Source organism: Zea mays, chromosome 5 (assembly GCF_902167145.1).
Source record: "Zea mays cultivar B73 chromosome 5, Zm-B73-REFERENCE-NAM-5.0, whole genome shotgun sequence".
NCBI classification, from domain to species: domain Eukaryota; kingdom Viridiplantae; phylum Streptophyta; class Magnoliopsida; order Poales; family Poaceae; genus Zea; species Zea mays.
The window spans coordinates 187,793,348-187,813,670 of record NC_050100.1 but is presented as its reverse complement, the minus strand read 5'-3'; the positions used below and the strand labels follow the sequence as shown (position 1 = coordinate 187,813,670).

At 40.7% G+C, this 20,323-nt stretch overlaps 1 protein-coding gene across 5 annotated transcripts; it reads left to right on the top strand.

Annotated features, from left to right (window-relative positions):
- Window positions 1–6,076: 6,076 nt before the first annotated feature.
- On the top strand, window positions 6,077–15,324 carry LOC100280910 (regulatory subunit). 5 transcript variants are annotated; one of them, XM_008645362.4, is made up of 16 exons: window positions 6,077–6,384; window positions 6,921–7,275; window positions 7,349–7,477; window positions 8,591–8,798; window positions 9,079–9,225; window positions 9,308–9,382; window positions 9,565–9,636; window positions 9,817–9,888; window positions 10,518–10,589; window positions 11,151–11,222; window positions 11,793–11,864; window positions 12,106–12,177; window positions 12,683–12,826; window positions 12,934–13,005; window positions 14,479–14,625; window positions 14,699–15,324. In XM_008645362.4, exons 2-16 carry the CDS (start codon window positions 7,066–7,068, stop codon window positions 14,881–14,883), a joined length of 1,749 nt encoding a protein of 582 aa, XP_008643584.1. In that variant the 5' UTR covers window positions 6,077–6,384; window positions 6,921–7,065; the 3' UTR covers window positions 14,884–15,324. The 5 variants fall into 5 exon arrangements, with proteins under 5 accessions (XP_008643584.1, XP_008643583.1, XP_035823878.1 ...); XM_008645361.4 differs by having other exon boundaries at window positions 6,077–6,402; XM_035967985.1 differs by having other exon boundaries at window positions 6,077–6,510.
- Window positions 15,325–20,323: the final 4,999 nt, after the last annotated feature.

Genomic DNA, 20,323 nt, shown 5'->3' with positions numbered 1-20,323 from the left:
CTTGGGCTTGGAACGACCGGTATGAGGCCTGATCCATGGGTGTTATCCCGGCATGGATCTAATACCAGCCCGTGTTAAAAATAGTTGTTCGTTTAATCCACACATGTTTGCAAAACCAACCCAATCCACATGAAAATCCTCAATCCCGGCCTGTAATCGATCCATGAATCAACAGACGTGGAACTTATCCGGCCAGACTGCTCGTGGTCGCGTGGGTGTGGGAGCGACGACGGCGGTGCGATTCATAGGCAGCGACGACGGCAACACAAGCCCCTTCCGCCGTCGGCCGTCGCCATCTTCATCAGCGAACTTTTCGCCTGTGAGTTCGTCCTTCTCTTCTTTTCCTTCTCCTCTCCCATGTCTGTGGCAGTGTCCTAGCCTCTCTCCCTCTCGCTTCCGCCTCCACCGCATCGCCTGCCACGACCCTGACCCCTGACTGCGATAGGTGAGGTGGGTGTGGCCATCTGTGACCTGCACGCTATGAACCCCACCCTGGCCACCATCATCGACACGCACGAGCCCCAAGAAGGCCATCAAGACTTCGGGTGCACTGGGTCAAGAGTCCGAGACGAGCCAAATGAACTAAGAACAAACTGCTCATGTCAGCTTTTTCACACGATTGCTATTCTTTCACTCTCATTAGTTTTGATTTATCTACCATTCTTTCTTCCTGAGCTGCTCGTACGTGTCTTGGAGACGCTTCTCTAGTACCCGGTCGTGAAAGAAAAAAATGTTGGTTTGGTATGGATCAGTTTCTCTAGAAGAAGTAGCTAGTAATAGCAGCACGATGATCAGATCACGTGTATATTGAGTGGTGGAGTTAGGCAGCAAGCGACCTTCAGCTTTATGAATTAGTACACATGTCCTTCAGCTTGCATTCAGTGTGCATTCAGATTCATTCAATTTTATCTTATGTATTCAGTTTCATGTCCTTCTGCATTCAGTTTTAGCTTCTGCATTCAGTTTGGTATGGATCGGTTTGCATTCAGTTTCATGTCCTTCAGTTTTTGAATTAAAATAGGAATTAGTATACATGGCCATGAGGAGCAGCAACTCTCCAGGAATTGGATAGCAGTATATTAGAACCTCTAAAGATGACTGAAATGTTTGGTGGTGTTTCTCCTAGTTCCATATCTTGCAGTATCTTTGTATGGTTGTTGCTTCTGCAAGAGTTGTATTGTTGGTACCTGTGTGAACTTTGAATGGTCCTTTGTTTATTGTAGGCAATATTGTTGCTTCTATAAGGCTCTATTTTTTTTTCTACAATGTAGCCTCCCTATTTTTATCTAGATGTAGGTTATCTGTTTATGCACGGCAAGTCGTGCTATGTTGTTTATCTGTGCTATGCATTTCTGTTTTAATTCAAAAATAGTTCTACATGGGATCAGCTTAATAGAAACGGTACTGCAGTTTTACAGTTCTGCAGAACTGAAACATGTACTTCTTAGTTCATATTAGCTGATGATAAATGCTCTATCAACATTGAATATTACTAATTTGGATATTCTACTTTTTTGTAGATTGTACCCGCGCCGATTAGAGTTGGAGAAGACCAATTCCCACCGTCTTGGGACCCAGTACCATCCCCGAGAGGTACTTCTTGGGACTCGGTACCCACTACGGCCCCACCTTTTTTGCAATGAGTATGGGGTTAATGGACCGTATTAGAAAGTGGAGGGAGGAGGAGGAGGATGATGATATGGTGATGTTCTTCCTTCCCACATTACATTTGATGTTTTCTAGTTATCCAAGAGGAAGGAGGGTTAATAAGCGGCAACTGGGATGTGTTAGTGCATAAAAATGTCAGCTTTGATCTACTGTGATCTACTGCATTCTAGTTCCCAAACCTATAACTATATGCTCAGTACTGCTCATTTTTGGCAATGACACTGAGATGTGTTAGTGCTTAAAAGTATCAACTTTGATACTGTGATGTAAACTTCTTTCTGTTTCCTGCATCTGCTTTGATCTACTGTGCTGTAAACACAATTTATGATGGTTCTGTTATCTTTTGGATGTAATCAAACTATTATTTTGCTTTGCTGTTGTTCACTGATTCAAACTATTCATGCTTGTTCTGCTTTTGTTCTACTTACTATATAAAGCACCTGGACTATTCATTGCTACATACTTAGACCGTAATAACACAAGGTTGCTTGTGTGTTTATAAGCTATGTTTATGCAATAATACAAGTGGTGTAACCGAACAGTGTACAATGAGCAATGTATTGAATCCCACGTGTAACTGAAACACCCATGGTTTCGATGATATGAGATGGATTCACTCAATCCAGCCCCGTATTAGAACCCCTTGTGTATTAAATACTACCCAGCCGAACAAGGCCTAAGGGCTTGTTCGGTTAGCTCTCAATCCATGTGGATTGAGTGGGATTGGATGGGTTTGAATCCCAAACAAGTCAAACTTCTTCTCAATTTTTTTCCAATCCCATCCAATCCATGTGTTTTGGGAATAACCGAACAAGCCCTAAGATTCCTGAACCAGTGATCTCCCTATATGCCTTCACATTCATACGATCTGAGGACACAATGTAGATTCGAATGTGCATCCAGGGTCGTGACCTCACAACTTTACTTGACACGGGCTCAACCCACAACTTCGTGCGTGATGATGATGGCATCGAGGTAAGGGTCCATTTCTTGAATTCAAACCACAAAGGGCGTATTTGTGAAAAACTTTCGAAAAAGGGTAAAAAACAAAAAAAACAGTCAAGGTGTAGGCCGTGTAGTGGTGCTTGGAGCTCCAACCTCTAGCGGCGCTGAATCGCTGATAGTTAGCTAGCTATTTGTTAACCAGTTAATTATACTAGTAGTTTTTTAGCCAACTAACTATTAGCTTTATTGTGTTCGAACACCCCCTAGTTTGGGCAGTAATAAATCATTGTTGACTGACTTTATGTCTCTTTTGTACTTGCCAAACTAATTGAATATATTGTATTTTAAGCATCGAATAATTCACGTTTAAATATTGGATACTCCATATACGTTAGATTTTGGTGATAATATATCCTACTCCACATTCACACGTAGGTCAGATTTGGATTATCCATATCGGCATGGATATAAAAACTCCTCCACCATATCTGTTTAATTAAGATTTGGATCGAATCGGATAATTATCCACACCACTTGCACCCCTAGTCGCTCACTTGATATTAGCTTGTGTACCTAATCTTTGTTGCTTAGCTTATGTATCTAAGTAGCTATTTCTCTCTAGTTGTGCTTGTGTAGTGCAACTAGTGAGTAGTGCTAGTAGTGATTATGCTTCGTGCACTTTGCTCACTAGTATGTCTAGGAGAACTGGGTGTGCTTAGAATTATAGTTATATAGGTTTGCGTGACCTTACTATCTAGACTTGTTTAGGAGAGCTCTCACTAGCTCAGCACCTTAGCTGCTTCAGTTAGGATCTTTTGTAATGTGCTTGTTATAGTTAGAGGTGTGTAGTCTTGGCTAGATCAAATAGTATTAATTCCACATTTATTTGTGTTAGCAAATATAATTAGTTTTAGAAAGGACTATGCACCCCTCTAATTTGTCATCTCGACCTTACAAGTGGTATTAGAGCATGGTTCTCCTATTTGGTGGTCTTAACCGAACCGAGAGTTAGAATGGCGACTTAAGGGCTAGAGGTTACTTGTGATCCACACATTTTTTTACGGCACACACTTTGCACAGGGAAAGCTTATATGGGTCATATTTTTCATGCTATTGATGCAAAATTCTGGTAGATTGTGAGTGTAGGCTTGTCGATGTTTCGAACCTCGCTTCGACAAGTAAATTTATTGTGCGTATTTCGGGCTCCAGACGGTGTGCGTAGTGAGCGCAAGATTTATACTGGTTCGGACAGAACGTCCCTACATCTAGTCATTGGTGGCTTGCGCTATTAGTACCATTGATGATCAAAGCTCGTAGTAGGGGTTACAAGCAGACAAGAGAGGGAGGAAAGGCTCACAAATCTCTTATTTGTGGTGGAGGTGGTTATAAGGTGGAGTCTTAGCTAAGTCTTGGCTTGGCGGTGGGGCTCCGGCCTCTAGGGTTCTCCTCTTCTCTGTTGGTCTTCTAGGCGTCGTATCATCTGGGATCCGTCCTCCGATCCTCCAAAAGGGACCTCCCATGTCTGGGACGACCTCCTCCTTTTATAATCTAAGGAGGGGGTCAGCCCGTGATGGCTTCCTCAGGAAGGAGCTACTAAGTGATGGTAAAACTGGGTGTCTTACCATGCGGTAAAGACACGCGTGTTTGCGGTTGCCTGGCTGTCACATATTCTTTATTACGGACGACGCGAGCATCATGGGCTCGAGCGCATCATTTGGGCTATGCCGACCCCTGGCCTTCGTAGCCTGGGGCTCGACGTGGCTCGTCGTGTTGCACCCTGCCAGCGACCCGTGTACTCAGGCCTAGTCCCGATAGGTCATGGGTGTGCCGCTGACAGGGGACGCGTGGGCTATAAATGCGTCGCAGTCCAAGGAGCTCGTAGGTCATGAGTGCTCTGTGACCCGAGGAGTTTGTAGGTCATAAGTGGGAGGCAGACCGATGTCTTCGCTGTGGCTCGACGCCTGACACGGTTAATATGGTCAGTCATTTATGACGGGTCGGTCTCGGGCTAGACGCGGGATCTACTCGAGTGATTTCCTTTTGGCACGCCTGCCCCCCTATGTGATTCCGCCACGCCCAACCCATGCTCGATGCCACGGGGTTCGTCCGGAGACGAGTTCTTTTAGGATAGACATTGTCTATCTCCTCCGATTGATTAGTAGGCCCTAGTTGTTAGAGGCCTCTTCCCCAGTGTGGTCGCTGGCTCTAGGGACCAAAGTTCGTATCCCCGATAAGGCCTTTTCTAGACCATTGGATGAGAAAACAAAAGATGTCACCCAAGCCCAAGAGGAATGCTCGCATCTTGAACACCGGGGTACTAACATTTTATACCGTGGTGAGTGATAAGGTGTTTAAGAAAAAATATATATAAGGAGATCGTCTATTCTATAGTGTTTTGTAAGGCTATATGCACAATTTATTGTCTCTACGTTACTAAAAAAACATCCAGCATTTTTTTATTTGGTTATTCAAAATAGTTATTTTCTATTCCGAGAATAAGAATAACCCTCTAAAGTATAAATAAGATATAGTAAAATTATTTAAAAATAAAAAAGATAGAAAACAATTTCTACATAAATATCTCTCTAAATTATTTAAATAATAATTTAGGGAGTAAACTTTGGAAATACTCTTCTAGACACTCTTAATGCTAGTTTGGGAGATAGAAAATTAGAGGGGATTGGAAGGACTAAAATCGATTTTGTATTTAAAATTGAATAATAAGAGGATTTTAGTCCCTCCGATCATCTTCGGGTTTATAGCTCACAAACTACCCCTTAGAGTTTGTTTGGAGGTATGTGAATTGGAGGGATTATGATCATATAATCCTTTAAGGCTAGTTTGGAAACTCAAATCCCCTTCGAGATTGAAGGGGGTTGGAGAGAAAATTAATTCATTTCCACCTCAATTTTCTCTAATTCCGAAGTGGATTTGAGATTTTCAAAGTAACCCTTAGAATGTTCGTTTTATCCTCAATCCATATGGAGGATTAGGATGTTCGTTTCATCTTCAATCCATATGTTATGAAAATAACCGACCTTACTAATTATTTTGTACTACCAAACCTTCGTACTACCAAACAAGCCCTCAACCAATGTCTAATTCTGTCAGTGTCCTCATCCTATCCTAAAAAATAAGAAATAACTATTCCTCCAACCAAAAATGGAACTAGGAATCTAGGATGGTCCCCGTAAAAAAACATAAGGTATAATTGTTCTATCCTCTTCGCCCAAACACAAACACGACCTAGAAGGACCACACATTCGGCCGCATAATCAGCGGGATAGCGTGCGGTCGATCACTTGGGTCGCGTGTCCCCCCTCGCCTTATCCCTCCGCTCCACGGGCCCACCCGTACAGCCCTGTTCGCCTCTCTCCTTTCCACAAGCCGCTCTTGTGGGTTGTGAGTGACACCTTTCGGTAGAGGTAGAAGTGTAGAACCCACCCATCAGCGGAACTGGTCCGTCGGCCCATGGGACACGTGGAGCTCTGTCGCGGCGCCGGCTCTCTCCCTCACCACTTGCATTTCCTCCCTTCCTTTTTCCGCCTCCGTTTTCCTCCCCCTCCGACACCAGCCCACCACGCGAGAACTCGTCAGATATTTATGAGCGCAGCCGCGGGTTAACCTTCCCTTCTCGCTGCCGTGCTCCTGCTCGTGCGCGCGTTCGCAATCGTAGCGCTGGGGTTGAGCCGCGAGTGGATAAACCCTAGCCGGTGGTGTAGCTGGGTTGGTGGCTTTGATGCCGGCGACGGCCCGCTTGTCCCCGGGTGGGTGAGAATTCTGCGACCGGTGTGTACTGGCGACTCCATGTTTGTGTGGGACTTCCTGGGTGCGGGGGTGGTTGGGCACTGTTCCTTTCCCATCAATTTGACTGAACTTTTTTGCGCTTTTCGTGCGGTAATCTATCTACCTTGAGGATTTTCTACCTGAGAAAGGAGTGACCACTGACCAGTGATGTTTTGGGAGGTTCCGGTTCTCTGTTCTGTTGGATTTGGGCAGGCGTCCGATCGCTGTGTCTCTGGTATTTTATTTGCGTTAGGTTTTTGTTGTTTGATCCGTGGGTAGGATCGTACCGAAGAAGTCATGATGGTAAATTAGTGTGTTGTTTTCGAATTCGTTTCGGATTGTCCATTTTGGTCAGTTAGGGTAGGATCGGGTACATGATTGATAAATTGATATACTGTTTGCTTAATGTAATCTGAGATCACTCATCCACTGATAAAGAAGTGAGCAAAAAAATGCTGTACAGTGTTCATGTACCGATTTGACTCACCGGCAAATCCTCAACAAATATGTTCATGTTGCAGAATGGAGTGAGGTGACGAAGGCTGCCATGGGCTCTAACTATGCCACGATTGGATTATAGGATAGTAGCTGGCAGCTACCAGTTTCCTAGAACCAATTTGTGGATAGCGAGAGGAGTGACTGTTGTTCAGTACTTTCACCTCGATCATGGGTGGTGTCTGCTCAAGGAAGAGAAGCCAATTGGTGGATGAAGGTGACGCTCTCCAGACATCCCCAAGGTTCTCAAAGACCAGCAGCTTAAAATGGCTGTTGCTTACACTGCCTCGCAGCAGTTCTGATGTTTCCGGGAAGGGACAGGGAAATGAACCTGGGCGGTGCCCGTCCCTCATGGAGCTTTGTGTGGCTAGAGTTTGCCAGGTAGTATTGTGTCTACACGTGTTTGAATTTTGACATGGAATGTCTTTTTTCTTGAACCCAGTAATATTTGCAGGATATCGACAGGTATTCTACTTTTGCAATGCTGCCAAGGGATCTCAGCCAGCAGATTTTCAATGAATTAGTAAATTCAAACCGTCTTACAGAGGCATCACTTCAAGTTTTTAGGGATTGTGCTCTGCAGGTAAGGTTTCTGTTCTAATATGTCTAGCATTCCTATAGGAGTATGCCCCTACTGTTTCCCCCCAAAAGAAATGTGCTTAGCTTCCTTGTAAGTATAGCACATAGGTTGGTCCCATGCAGGGCCGGTCCTGGCATTTTAGGGGCCCTAGGCGAAAACTAATTTAGAGGCCCCTATTATCTCTCTATATATTATATATCTAATATGTATTTATATATAAAGTTTTTTTAAAACATGATTGTTGGTCATAAATAGTTTTTCAATAATTCTAGTTTTCAAAAAAATTACGGCTAAGATTCGATAGGCAATAGAGACATTAGGATAACAATTCACCTCTAAGATATTCTTGAAAATTTATGTAGCACTAGCAGACAGCCAGACAATACTCCATTCAAAAATCTCTTATCTTGGTGCCGAAATAAAATAAGAGTTTGGAATAAAAATTTTGACTTTAAAATCCAATATAGAATATATCAATGAACAATCATTAGTTCATGAGATTGAAAAATACATACATATAACATATAATATAAGAACTAGTACACTATACGCTACGACTATAGTCATCTATCGAACACGCACTCAGGGTGTCACCACGTCGTGTTAGGAGTCTGCGATGATTTATTTTCTCTATGACTGCAATAGGCTCATCGATTCGTTTCTTAGATTTCCAACAAGCTACATCTAACGAACAGACTATTGAATAATGTTTGATCCAAGACCAATTACTAAATATCCATAGCACACATTATATACTTATACTTAATACATATTTAGGGGCCCTATAACTTCGGGGGGCCCTGGGCGACCGCCCACTCTGCCCACCCCCAGGGCCGGCCCTGGTCCCATGAGATGCATATCAAACTCGAGAGGTGGGATCTAGTAGTTACAATAAGCAAAGTTGTCTAGCAAGCGACAATTGGAAGTTTGGAACCTCTTGTTAGATGTTTTTCTATTAGGTACTTAAATGCTCTTTCCTCTCATTTGGAATTGATATTCACTTTTCTATTGAGGACTTTATTTGAAACTAGTTTTCACTTCTGAGAATGAATCTTGTGTGATAATATGAGGCTATTTCACCTTTGTGATAACTGTTCTTTCATGCCTCATTGTTAGGACATTGGCTTAGGGGAGTACCCTGGAGTAAAGGATGCTTGGATGGAAGTAGTGGCATCTCAAAAGCAGTCATTGTTGTCGGTTGATATTTCTTGCTCTGAAGTAGCTGATAGTGGGATAGATCTTCTTAGAGATTGCTCAAGCATGCAAAGTTTGGCATGTAATTACTGTGATCAAATATCCGAAAGTGGTCTGGGAGTACTGTCAGGTTAGTCACATGTTTCTTACTGAGGTTTTGTTTATTTATATGACTTTAGTTCACTTAAGATGGATTTAAGGATGAACTTAAAAGCTATTTCCTGTGTGCAAGCTTAATGCCCTAGTAGGTTCTTCGAATGGTTGCTTATTGATTGCTCAAATGTGTTAAGAAGTCCAACTCTTACCGTAAACTTGGCCTATTGGTAGCACTTCAAATACAAGTCCCTATTTTAATTGTGTTATAGAACTTGTATTTTGTTAACTAAAAATTAATGCTTCTATATCTGCAGGATTGTCAAACCTATCTTCTTTAAGCTTCAAGCGAAGTAATGCTGTTACTGCTGAAGGAATGAGAGCCTTTGCAAATTTAGTTAACTTACTAAATCTCGACCTTGAAGGTTGCCTAAAGATTCATGGTGGCCTTATTCATTTAAAAGGTCTCCTCTGGTCCTCGTGAACTTTCACTACTTTGGAGTTGTTGATTTGAAATATCAGTTGCAATGTCTTTTTTCCCTCCAGATCTGACAAAGCTCGAGTCATTGAATATGAGATATTGCAATTATATTGCGGATTCAGATATCAAATATTTAACAGGTAGCATAATATCTGTTTGTTTCTGTGAATTCCTTCAGAAACACCATATGATATCAGTCTCAGACAAAGCGGCTGTCTTGATAGAAATTTATCTATCGTCATTTTCAACATAATAAAATTTATAAGATGACATTTCCATATCTCCCATTTTTGCATGACTGATGGTCACCTTTCTTTTGTAGATCTGACAAATTTGAAGGACCTTCAATTGTCATGTTGTAAGATCACAGATCTGGGGGTGTCGTATATCAGAGGTAAACAGTATCAGAAGTTTATTTATTTGTTTGGAGGTTGATCGGTTTTGCTGTGGATGTACTGCTGTCTACTTTGTGCTTTATTTAGCCTTTTAATGTATATTTATTTTTATTACCTGTGTTTACCTGTGCTGTAAGTCAATCAAAAAGTTTGACAAGTATGCTTATTGTTCCCTCTAGGCTTGCAGAAGCTCACTCACTTGAACCTAGAGGGCTGCCCAGTGACTGCTGCTTGTTTGGAAGCTATTTCAGGTATTTCATCATTTCCTGATAGTGTCTTGTGTTGTGCTTTCAAATCTTGATATTATGTGACCTCAGTCAAAGTTTCATATCTGTTTCTGTTGTTTTCTTGGTTCATCAGCATTTAGGGTTCTACCTCTGTCATACCTAACTTGCGATTTTTTGGTCTTTTCTCTAATTAGGTGTCATAAACAGTTCTCCAATCTCCATGCAACACAAACTCTTGTTTCATGTGAGGCTGGCTTATGAAATTTGTATATAATAAAGTGCCCAGTCACTATATAGATGTTTCTGCAGAAAAATTACAAACTTCAAGAACAATGTGTAGACGAGGCATTTCTCACTGTGAGCAAATAGAGTCCGATTGCCGTTTTAGTATGATTGCTTTCTTATACTTGTTATAAATCAACGCTAGCTTTCTTTAGGATTTAGGATTCAGCTCTTGCAGATGAGACCTGACTACCTGATTATATCTTGCACTGATCATTGATCTATATGGGTCATTGATTCTAGTATACTTTTTTTGTCTTGTGTTCTATTTCTAGGATATCAGTTGTAGGTGTCAAATGCATCTTCTTAGCAGTGGTTGGTTTTTGTTTGGTCTGTAAGATATCTTAACTTCATTGCTTTCGCTTTTGTAGGATTGTCTTCATTGGTATTGTTGAACTTGAACCGTTGTGGTATATACGATGATGGCTGTGAAAACTTTGAAGGTAAATGTAATGCTACTTGCAAACTATTTCTGGACTCAGCAGTCAGCACTAATGCAGTTTTGTATAATATGCAAATAGTAATATTAAGCGACAAACATATTGTGCAGCCAGGGTGTGTTGTATATGTTTAATGGTGTGACATACATTTTTTATGGGTATTTTTTCTCTTCTGTTAAGTGGCGTGTGTCATATGTATAATGTTTTTTGTGTATGTGCATTTGTGTCTTTGTGAGCACATGCGCGTGCGTGCAACATTAGATGCAAGGAATTTGCATGAAATCTGGAAGTGTTTATGAACCTGCTCCCCACTTTTCCTTGGTTCTCCTCTGTATAATGTCCCAGGTTTCTAGTAAATAATAATAGGTAACATGAAATCGGTTGGAAAAGGCATTTCTTTCAAGTACTTTAGAAGTTCTTGCCTGCTTTTACACGTCTTACATGATACATGCATTTAGTTAGCCACTGAGCATGTGTTACCCTGATAACTGATTTAATCATTCTTGTACATGTCTATGTCATGCTTAACTGCTGTCTAATTCATTGCCTATTGCTGCATTCCAGGTCTTAAAAGGTTGAAGGTTTTAAACTTGGGGTTTAACTATATTACAGATGCTTGTTTGGTGCATCTGAAAGGTATGATTATCTTATAATGTAGTTGAGACCTCATATCTTTTAACATTTGGACGTCTGCACAATACAATGTATGTATTGGATCTATATTTTATTTATCATTTCAATAATGGTTATTTGTTTCAAGTAATTGATTTCGTACATAGTATACCTAACTAGTTTATCCAATTTTATTGCCTTTCAAAAATTAAACTAGATTGGTTCGTTCAGGGGCATGGATGGATATTATTCTTCATCGATAAAAGTGTGCTAGTGATTTTTATTTCTTGATGCCCCGATCAATAAGCAAGAAACACTATTTGTAGGGCTAAGTGTTTGATCTAAGAAGAATCAAAATAACAAAATACATAGATTAGACATTAGAGAGAGATGTTCCATAACCAAAAGATATAAAATTAAATCATGTGATTTCCACTGGACACAAGTACATTTTATATCCATGCATATTGCTGCCAAAGTATGACCCCCCTCTTCTGCTTTGTTGCTTTTAAAGATACTGAAAATCCAAAAATCATTGTAGAGTAGAACTTCAATGTGGTTAAAGCTAAGTTCTTGTAATTTTGTTGCTTCTAGAATTAATCAGTTTGGAGTCTTTGAACTTGGATTCGTGCAAGATTGGAGATGATGGTCTATCACATCTGAAAGGTGAGTTAAAGTTTACTGGTTTTCAGTCTACTGCATCCTTTTGGGTACAGTTCTTTTTATCGTCTCTGAAATTTGTTTACTCTTTCCATTCTGTGCCTATATATTTCTGCCGTTCTTCATCAATTATGTTATTAATTATTTGTTTGAGTCAGAACTCATGCATGTGTATCTGTGAATGTCTGTTCTTAAATCGTTGTAGGAATATTTGTGCATCTAACACTATGAGCCTATGTTAATGCAGGTCTTGTGCTACTGCAAAGCTTGGAGCTTTCTGATACTGAAGTTGGAAACAATGGACTCCAGCATCTATCTGGTTTGTCTTGACTTTTGAAAAAAACGAAATCGTCTTTTTAGCTCTTACCTCGTAGATTGATTGAATCCTCTACATCGTAGAACCCTTGATGAAAGTTGTAGGGTTGCTTTTGACAGCAATATACTAACGTATGTGCTTTCGTCAAGTATAAAAAGAGAATGTTCTAAACTTTTAGCTTATGATGCAAAATTGCTAACTTTCTATGTGGAAACTGTATGTGACTGACAAATCATGGTTTATTTGAATATTGGAGTTATATACTTATATGTGTTTCTTTTACTTGTTTCACTATGCACCTTTTTCTCTTCTAAATGATTTATTTCAGTGGCATGCTTATGAATTATGCAGCAGCAGCAACAACAACGAAGCCTTTTCCCAAGCAAGTTGGGTAGGCTAGAGTTGAAACCCAACAGAAGCCACAAATTCATGCTTACGAATTATGGATGCACTTTTTTTTCTAGTCATTAAATAGTTTAATGAAGAAGATCTCTATGTATTTCTGCAGGTCTTCGTAATCTGCAAAGTATTAATCTCTCATTTACTTTGGTCACGGACATTGGTGTGAAGAAGATCTCTGTGTTGAATTCGCTGAAGTCAGTTAACCTTGACAATCGCCAAATTACTGATGTTGGCCTGGCAGCACTTATAAGTATGTACCATACACGAATTGTTTGTACATGCTTCTTTTTTTTTCTATTTATGGTTTTCTGCTGGTATTTGGTAGTTGACACTAATATATGGGGCTGGATGATGCAGGTCTCACTAGGCTGACTCATCTTGACCTTTTTGGAGCTTGCATAACTGACAATGGCACAAATTGCTTCAGATGTAAGAGCATACTTCAAGATCAGTTTCAGTTGCAAAATTGGTTGTTAAGCTATGAAAAATTGATGTGTTCTATCTAGAGGTTTATACTTTTCAGTAGTCAATAATCTTCTAATATGTAGTAATACCAGCCTTATTTATGAGGTTAGTTCCATGGAACAATACCTTACTAAGGGGGGGTTTGGTTTCTAGGGACTAATTTTTAGTCCCTCCATTTTATTTCATTTTAGACCCTAAATTGACAAATACGGTTTTAGTTTCCGTATTTGGTAATTTAGAGACTTTTTTTCTCGAATACGCATGAGGACTGCGTATCATTGAATTAAAGTAGAGGGAAAAAGGGCCTGTGGCCCGGGACAAACAGAACACACACAACACAAACACACACTCACCCTTACAAAACACACACCGCATAGACACATACGACACACCAACACCCCAGTCTTTTAATAGGCTATAAGACTTTCCTTTCTCTATCCAGGGTCAAAAAGAGAGCGCATGTTCTTGGCTCCAGCAGAAAACCACAATCTCATCTCGTCTTTAAATTCGTCCTCTAAGGTAGTAAGGCAGGGTCGAGCTCCTTCAAAAACACACCCGTTTCGCTGCTTCCAAATACTCCAAGCCCCAAGGATTACCATACTATTAAACCCCTTTCTTTTGCTCTTGGGAATCTTGGTTGAAGCCTTTCTCCACCATTCAGCAAAAACTGAATCTCTTCTCTTAGGACCCACAGAAGAGAGACCAATTGGAGTTAAAATATTATGCCAAAACTGTCTTGTGAAGACGCAATTAGATAGAATATGCTGCGGTATTTGGTAATTTAGAGACTAAAATGGAATAAAATGGAGAGACTAAAAATTAGTCCCTAGAAACCAAACACCCCCTAACTTGGCACACTATTGTTTTAAAAAATTTGGCACACTACATTTGTCTGCTATGACTTGGTTGTGGTGGTCATATAGGAGTATATTATATAAAATGACTGAAGCAATGTACGGAAGTACCTTTTGCTGGGGCTTGTTGAGTAGGCGAGGTTGTTGGTCATAAAAAAAACTCGGTCGTGGAGGGAAAAGGGAATGATCATCCTCCCGGTATAATATTAAGAAGGACTTGAACCACTTGTCTCGGCCGAGAAAACCCTCGAACTTTGGCCCCCATCACTAACAGACCGAGTATAACTTCCCACTCTGCAACGGCTCAGTCGGAGGGTGGCACACAGGACATTGATGTCTGAGAGCGAGCGGAGCACAGCGAGGGGATTTTTTTGGGTGTGGAACCAGGGGTCGAATCCCTGATCTGGTGAAAGGGACAACGCCGCCTTTACCACTGGGCTATCAACCCAACTGCAGGTTGTTGGTCATGTTACTTAGGCATCCCTCTTCCTATTTGAAGATAACTTCGGGGAAGCATTGTTTGACATTAGTTATCTTTTCTGCAAGCAGACCACATCATTTGACACAATTTATGTTGTTGCAGATTTTAAGAATCTTGTTTCTCTTGAAGTCTGTGGTGGGTTCGTTACTGATGCTGGAGTGAAGAACATCAAGGATCTGAAGGCCCTGACGTTGCTGAATCTTTCTCAAAATGCTAATCTGACAGACAAAACCTTGGAGCTGATCTCTGGTATTGTTCTTCCATGTTGGAATAAGTGTACTTCTTTTTTACAGTTAAAATCTCATGGCCATCTGGTTTACAGGCCTGACTGCTTTGATCAACTTGAACGTGTCAAACTCACGGGTGTCCAATGCTGGTCTCAAACACCTGAATGACCTGCACAACCTGCGTTCACTGTCTCTAGATTCCACCCGGGTGACGGCAAACGAGATGAGGAAGCTTCGAGCAACAGTGCTGCATAATCTGATCAGCATGCGGCCAGAGTAGTACCCATTTGGCACCTGCTGTAAATAATCATTAGGTTCGAGCAGGTTGTTCTGTTGGTAAGTACTGCCTTCGTTCTCGAATATTTGTCGTCCGCTAGTTCATTTTTGAACTAGACCGCGATAAATAAAAAAGAACGGAGGGAATATCTTGTAAGAACCTGAATTGAAGGCAGGCATATAATTATATAAGTTAACAATGTGGTCTTGTGCTGTGTCAGCGAGCTCGTTCGTTTCAGGGTGATGCTGAAGAAATGGCACTATGGCAGCTGCTTTGCACTGAATTGTAAATAGCCTTTCTCGCCATCTGGGAACTGGGATGCATACGTGGGTCGCCCTTTTTTATGTTTGGGTAGATTAGAGTTGAATGTGCGTTATGTACTTGTGTTCTGATGAGCACCGAATGCTTATTTTGTCACATGCTGTTATTTACCGGCCTTCCCCAGTTTACTCTGCAACAGAGGGCTTGTTTGTTTGAGATTATTATATTATATAATCTGATTATGTTATAATCCTAAACAAACAACTTCAAAGATGGGCAGTCTCGACTGACGGAGGGTTCAGTCTCGTCTTCCAAGGGTGCATAGGGAGCTCCCTATTTCTTTCGCGGTGTTGACTGAGGCGAGGCCATCTCCAGTAGGCCACTGTTTTGTGTTGTAGATTGGAAAAATAAAAAGTATGATAGGGAGGAGATAGTCCGACATTGTCTTTAAAGTAGTGACGGACATATGTCAAGAATTCATGGAGAGCCAGAAACACCACACTAATCAAGCGAGATCATAAAAACTTAGTAAAGATACTGCTAAGTTTTTAATGACCGAATCAAAGTCGTGTATCTTGTTAAATATCGATCTCTTAGAAGGGCAGAGGTGCCAGTAAAGGAGTGGGGTCAACCGACGCCTTCAGCTCAGAGACAGGGCTTGCTGTTTCACCAAGCTTGTTGGTCGTGAAGACCGGTCACATCATTGTGACGAGCGAGACCTGGCTTTGTCGAGCGGGCCGATGTCGCGATGACGATGGAACGGGGGTGGAGGCGCCAGGAAGGGTCGAGGTCGGGCAGCGTTAGGTCAGGTGGAGGCGGCAGTCAAAACGGGCATCAAGGCAAACTGGTTTAGGTGACGTCGAAAAGATTAGGGTCGAAGTGATAGATGCGAGGACTAGGTTGGAGAGGATCTGACAAGGAGGCTCATGACAGGGTTGTTTTAGGTAGCTAACAACTGGGTTGGAGTGGATCTCATGAGAAGGCTCATGACAGGTTTGTTTTAGGCAGCTAATTGTTGACTGGTTTTAGCTAGGTTGAGGCAGCTAACAACTAATGATTATTTAAAGTGTATAGCTAAAAATTAGTTGGTCAATTAGTTGATTCGTTCTAAATTTCTCATCTAATTTTAGCCGCTAGCTATTTGTTTTTGAGGTTTAGAGTAGGACTATATCCTATCAAAACTTTGATTTTTTATCCACTTAATAATAAATAGTCATTATATATAATAGGTTGTATAAAATTAAAGAGACCATGGCCCACTTAGGAAGCTCCCTATTTCTTTTGTACACGTGTCTTTTTCCCCCAATTTTTCTCCCATGTCGCCGCCCTATCCTCCTCGATGTGGCTCCCCCAGCAAAGACCCAAAGACTCTGGAACGATGGTGGATATGAGGATATGGCCAAATGACGAGTGAATTTCATATGGTAATGTCTACCAAATAGAATCGAAGGTTCTAATTTGAGAGCTCTCAGGGCAGCTCACAACAACAGCATACACATACGCCATGAAGTCATGAAGACAACAATCAGCAGTACAAGGAGTATGTAAACAGATATTCACATAAAATAGCATACGTCATGAAGGCATGCACCGACCATAAATACACAACTCGAAGTTTGAATATCTGTTTTTTAAAAACATCGTATGCTTCAACTCCTTTCCAAAGCTCCTTCAACTCTTCAATCAAGGGTTTTAACATGACATTGAGGTTCTTTCCAGGATAGTCTGGGCTAGAAATGATTAAGCAAAGAAATATAAATTCATATTTCATACAAAGAGAAGGTGGAAGGTTGTATGGAATAACAAAGACAGGTCAACATGAGTATGATGATGCCATTTGACCAAAAGGTGTGAAGCCATCGGTCGCGAGGCTGATTCGAACATTCCTCGGATCAGTTGCAAAGTCTGGATCAAACGTGTCGAGAGCCTTCCAAGAATCCCCATCTGAACGGTGCACGATTAGGTCATCGTTATCACGGGCACCTTCTTTGTGCCATCACATGTGCATAGCGTTTTTTATATAGAAACAACTGTTTCACTCGAGGAGTTAGTGGCAAGTAGCGGAGCTGCTTATGTGCAACATCTGTCATCATCTTGTCACCCTCATCATTAACAACTTCCACAAATCTAGATTGTCCACATTTCAGATATTTTTTCTCTCCCGCATGCTCCTTCATGAAAAGCATACAATTATTTTTGCACACATCAATCTTTTCATAATCCATACCGAGAGTCTTTGAATGGTACATGTCTTTAGGCAATTTATTGGACTTTGGGAGCACATCTCCTAATAACTTTAAAATCTCATTGTAACAATTGTTCAAGAGAAAAAAAACACTTGGACTTAATGGCCATGAGCCGAGTCACAAAAGCGAGTATACTCACATCTGTGTGTTCATGCAACGACACTTCAGATTCTTTTAGTAGTTTAAAAAATCTGGAAACCTCTGGTGTGGCAGGATCCTCTGAGCTTAGGTTTAATTATGGACGTAGCGAATCTAGCATCTCATGCATCGTATCATCGCCAGCCCAATCATTGTTCTCCTCCTCTTCTACATTCCGGTTGGGTACTATCTCACCATGATGTTCCCACACCTCATATCTGGGCATAAATCCAAACTGACAAAGATCTAGGCTAACTCTTTCCTTATTAAGAAATATATTGTTTTCGTGCCGCCTACAAGGGCATCTGCTAGTTCCGGTTAATGACAAGGAGAATACATGGTCCACAAAATCTTTGGTCTTGACTATCCAATCATCAGAATGACGTCCATTCCTACTCCAGCCATTGTACATCCATGCATGGTCTTCAGCCATGTCTGAGACTGTTAAACCGAACCATATCGTGAAAACATTATTCAACTTCGTCAAAGGTATCGGTCCTACATATATAGGCAAGGATAGGTTCTAAACCCATAACAAGCTAGCAGGACCCAAAAACATTTCGGCAGCATAACATCGCTGCCACTAAACAATATATTACTTATATATAAAACAAAGAATGATATACTATTAATCAAATCAAACTAAGTACCACATACACTAATAATACAACTATTCTACGTACCAATATAATGTACTATTAAAACTATCAATATAATAGTACCACATATAATATGAAATTAATGTCTAAATACAATATGCCCCTAATCCCTAAACCACCACTACTACAGGGATCCTCTGTACAGGCGGTCCGGTTAGCCTCTACACAGGCGGTTCCAGGAACCGCTTGTGGTGCACCGCCTGTGATGTAAAACAACATCACAGACGGTCAATCAAAAACCGCCTGTGATAGACACACATCACAAGCGGTCCGGTTTAAAAGAACCGCCTGTGATAGACACACATCACAGGCGGTCCGGTTTAAAAGAACCGCCTGTGTTAGCACACATCACAAGCGATTTTAATTATAAGTCCGACTGTATTTCAATATGCAGATTCCAGATTCATATTTAGATTCCAGATTCATATACAGAAACAGAATTAATAACAGATTCAAACACAGATTCAAACACATATTCCATACACATATTCATCATACAAAGATTCCATACACAGATTCAAACAAGTTCTATAGCAGGTTCCATACACAGATTCATCCACATATATATCAAGTTCCATCATACACAGATTTATACACATCAAGTTGCATAACAACTCAACATCTCAAAGTTCCATAGACAACTAAACATCTAAAGTTCCTAACTAAAGACCTAAACACTGTGTGATATTGTGTACAAACTTAGTTCTGGGAATTTTTGCAAATTTCCATTTACATTGTAGAATAGCCCTTGTTGATGAAGAACTTCACGGCGCATAAAGTAAAGCAAGTCTCTTACAACCTTAGCCACGCCGGTGGAAACCATATCTCTTTCTAACCATTCAGCATTGATCTTAGATTTAGGAACCTGCAATGAAAGCAAAAAGCAATCGGTGCTAAGAGTAATGTGATGAGCAACAATATAACATAAAAATTGCAACATAGACAATGATAGCGAACTTACATCCTCACGATTGACCATGTAATGGAAGGTGACACGACACCATTCGCATACATAATAACCGCACAGGACAGTACCCGGAGGTTGTTTGTCACCATATGGAAATAATGATATTGACAAATTAGGCTTGTCCTCTGGATGTTCGCCGCCAAGATCTTTCCAATAAAAACGGTATGCACTGCATATAAGAATAGCATTGTGAGATTAAGAATACATTTGTTAAGTTGTAATAAGTATAAGTGTGCAATAATAATCATACTTCTCTAAAATCTTCAAGAAGTCATTATACGTAGCCTTTTCCATTCTCAGTGAGTCGAAGACCACAACTTTACCATCCTTTGGCTAGATCATGATACAAATGTAGTGGTCACTATATAGACATAGACGAAAACACATGTTAATATCACGATTGCCATAATTTATAGTTCAAAATTAAACCATGTCGATAACTTACTTAAAGTGGTGCAGAGCTATTATTAAGTCCTTGCCATGTTGTACATGATTATACATGGCTCGTCCAATGTATGCCGCCATTACCTTCATTTTCTTTCTCTGATTCTGTTTGACGGCTTTCTCAAATTCAACATCGTCCAAGTCTTTGTATTCTTCTCCTTGCCTCCGAGCAACTACTTTGTAGCGAGCTTGGGATATCATCAACGGGTCAAGAAACCCTGTCTTAAGTTGTTTCTTCTTATCATCCATGTATTGCATCCTACGTGTAATAGTGTTAATCGTTAGACTCTCATTTATGTGTGCGTGTACAAAACTAACAAATATGAAAGTTTAGAGGTACTTACAAGCAAAAGAGGGTTAAGTAGTTGGTTTCCATCCTTTGTCGGTGGTACAACGACCAGAGATCGTCAAAGAATAAATGTCGCACAGGATCTATATGATCATTGCTCCAAAATGCATCTTCTGGCACAACAAATGTGAATTCCTCAAGTTTGTATTTGTTGCTAGCCACCATGTACCACTCATGCATTCTAATCTCCGGAGTCGACAACTTAGAAAGTTGCACCGTCGTTAAGAACGGCCTCCCATTCACAAATTTAGGAGGAACATCCTCCTCCTTGTATACCGAGATATTGGTTTTAAGACGTAATGATTCTCGAGTATGAATCATTCCATCTTCTTCCCATACTTCGAAATTGTCTATTTGGGTCGACCGTGTGCCTACTCCA

Bases quoted from the DNA above. Each gene is read 5' to 3' on its own strand.
- LOC100280910 (XM_008645362.4), top strand. From the start codon at position 7,066: ATGGGTGGTGTCTGCTCAAGGAAGAGAAGCCAATTGGTGGATGAAGGT. The intron at 8,799-9,078 runs GTTAGTCACATG...CTATATCTGCAG, and splicing joins TGGTCTGGGAGTACTGTCAG to GATTGTCAAACCTATCTTCT. The intron at 12,178-12,682 runs GTTTGTCTTGAC...GTATTTCTGCAG, and splicing joins TGGACTCCAGCATCTATCTG to GTCTTCGTAATCTGCAAAGT.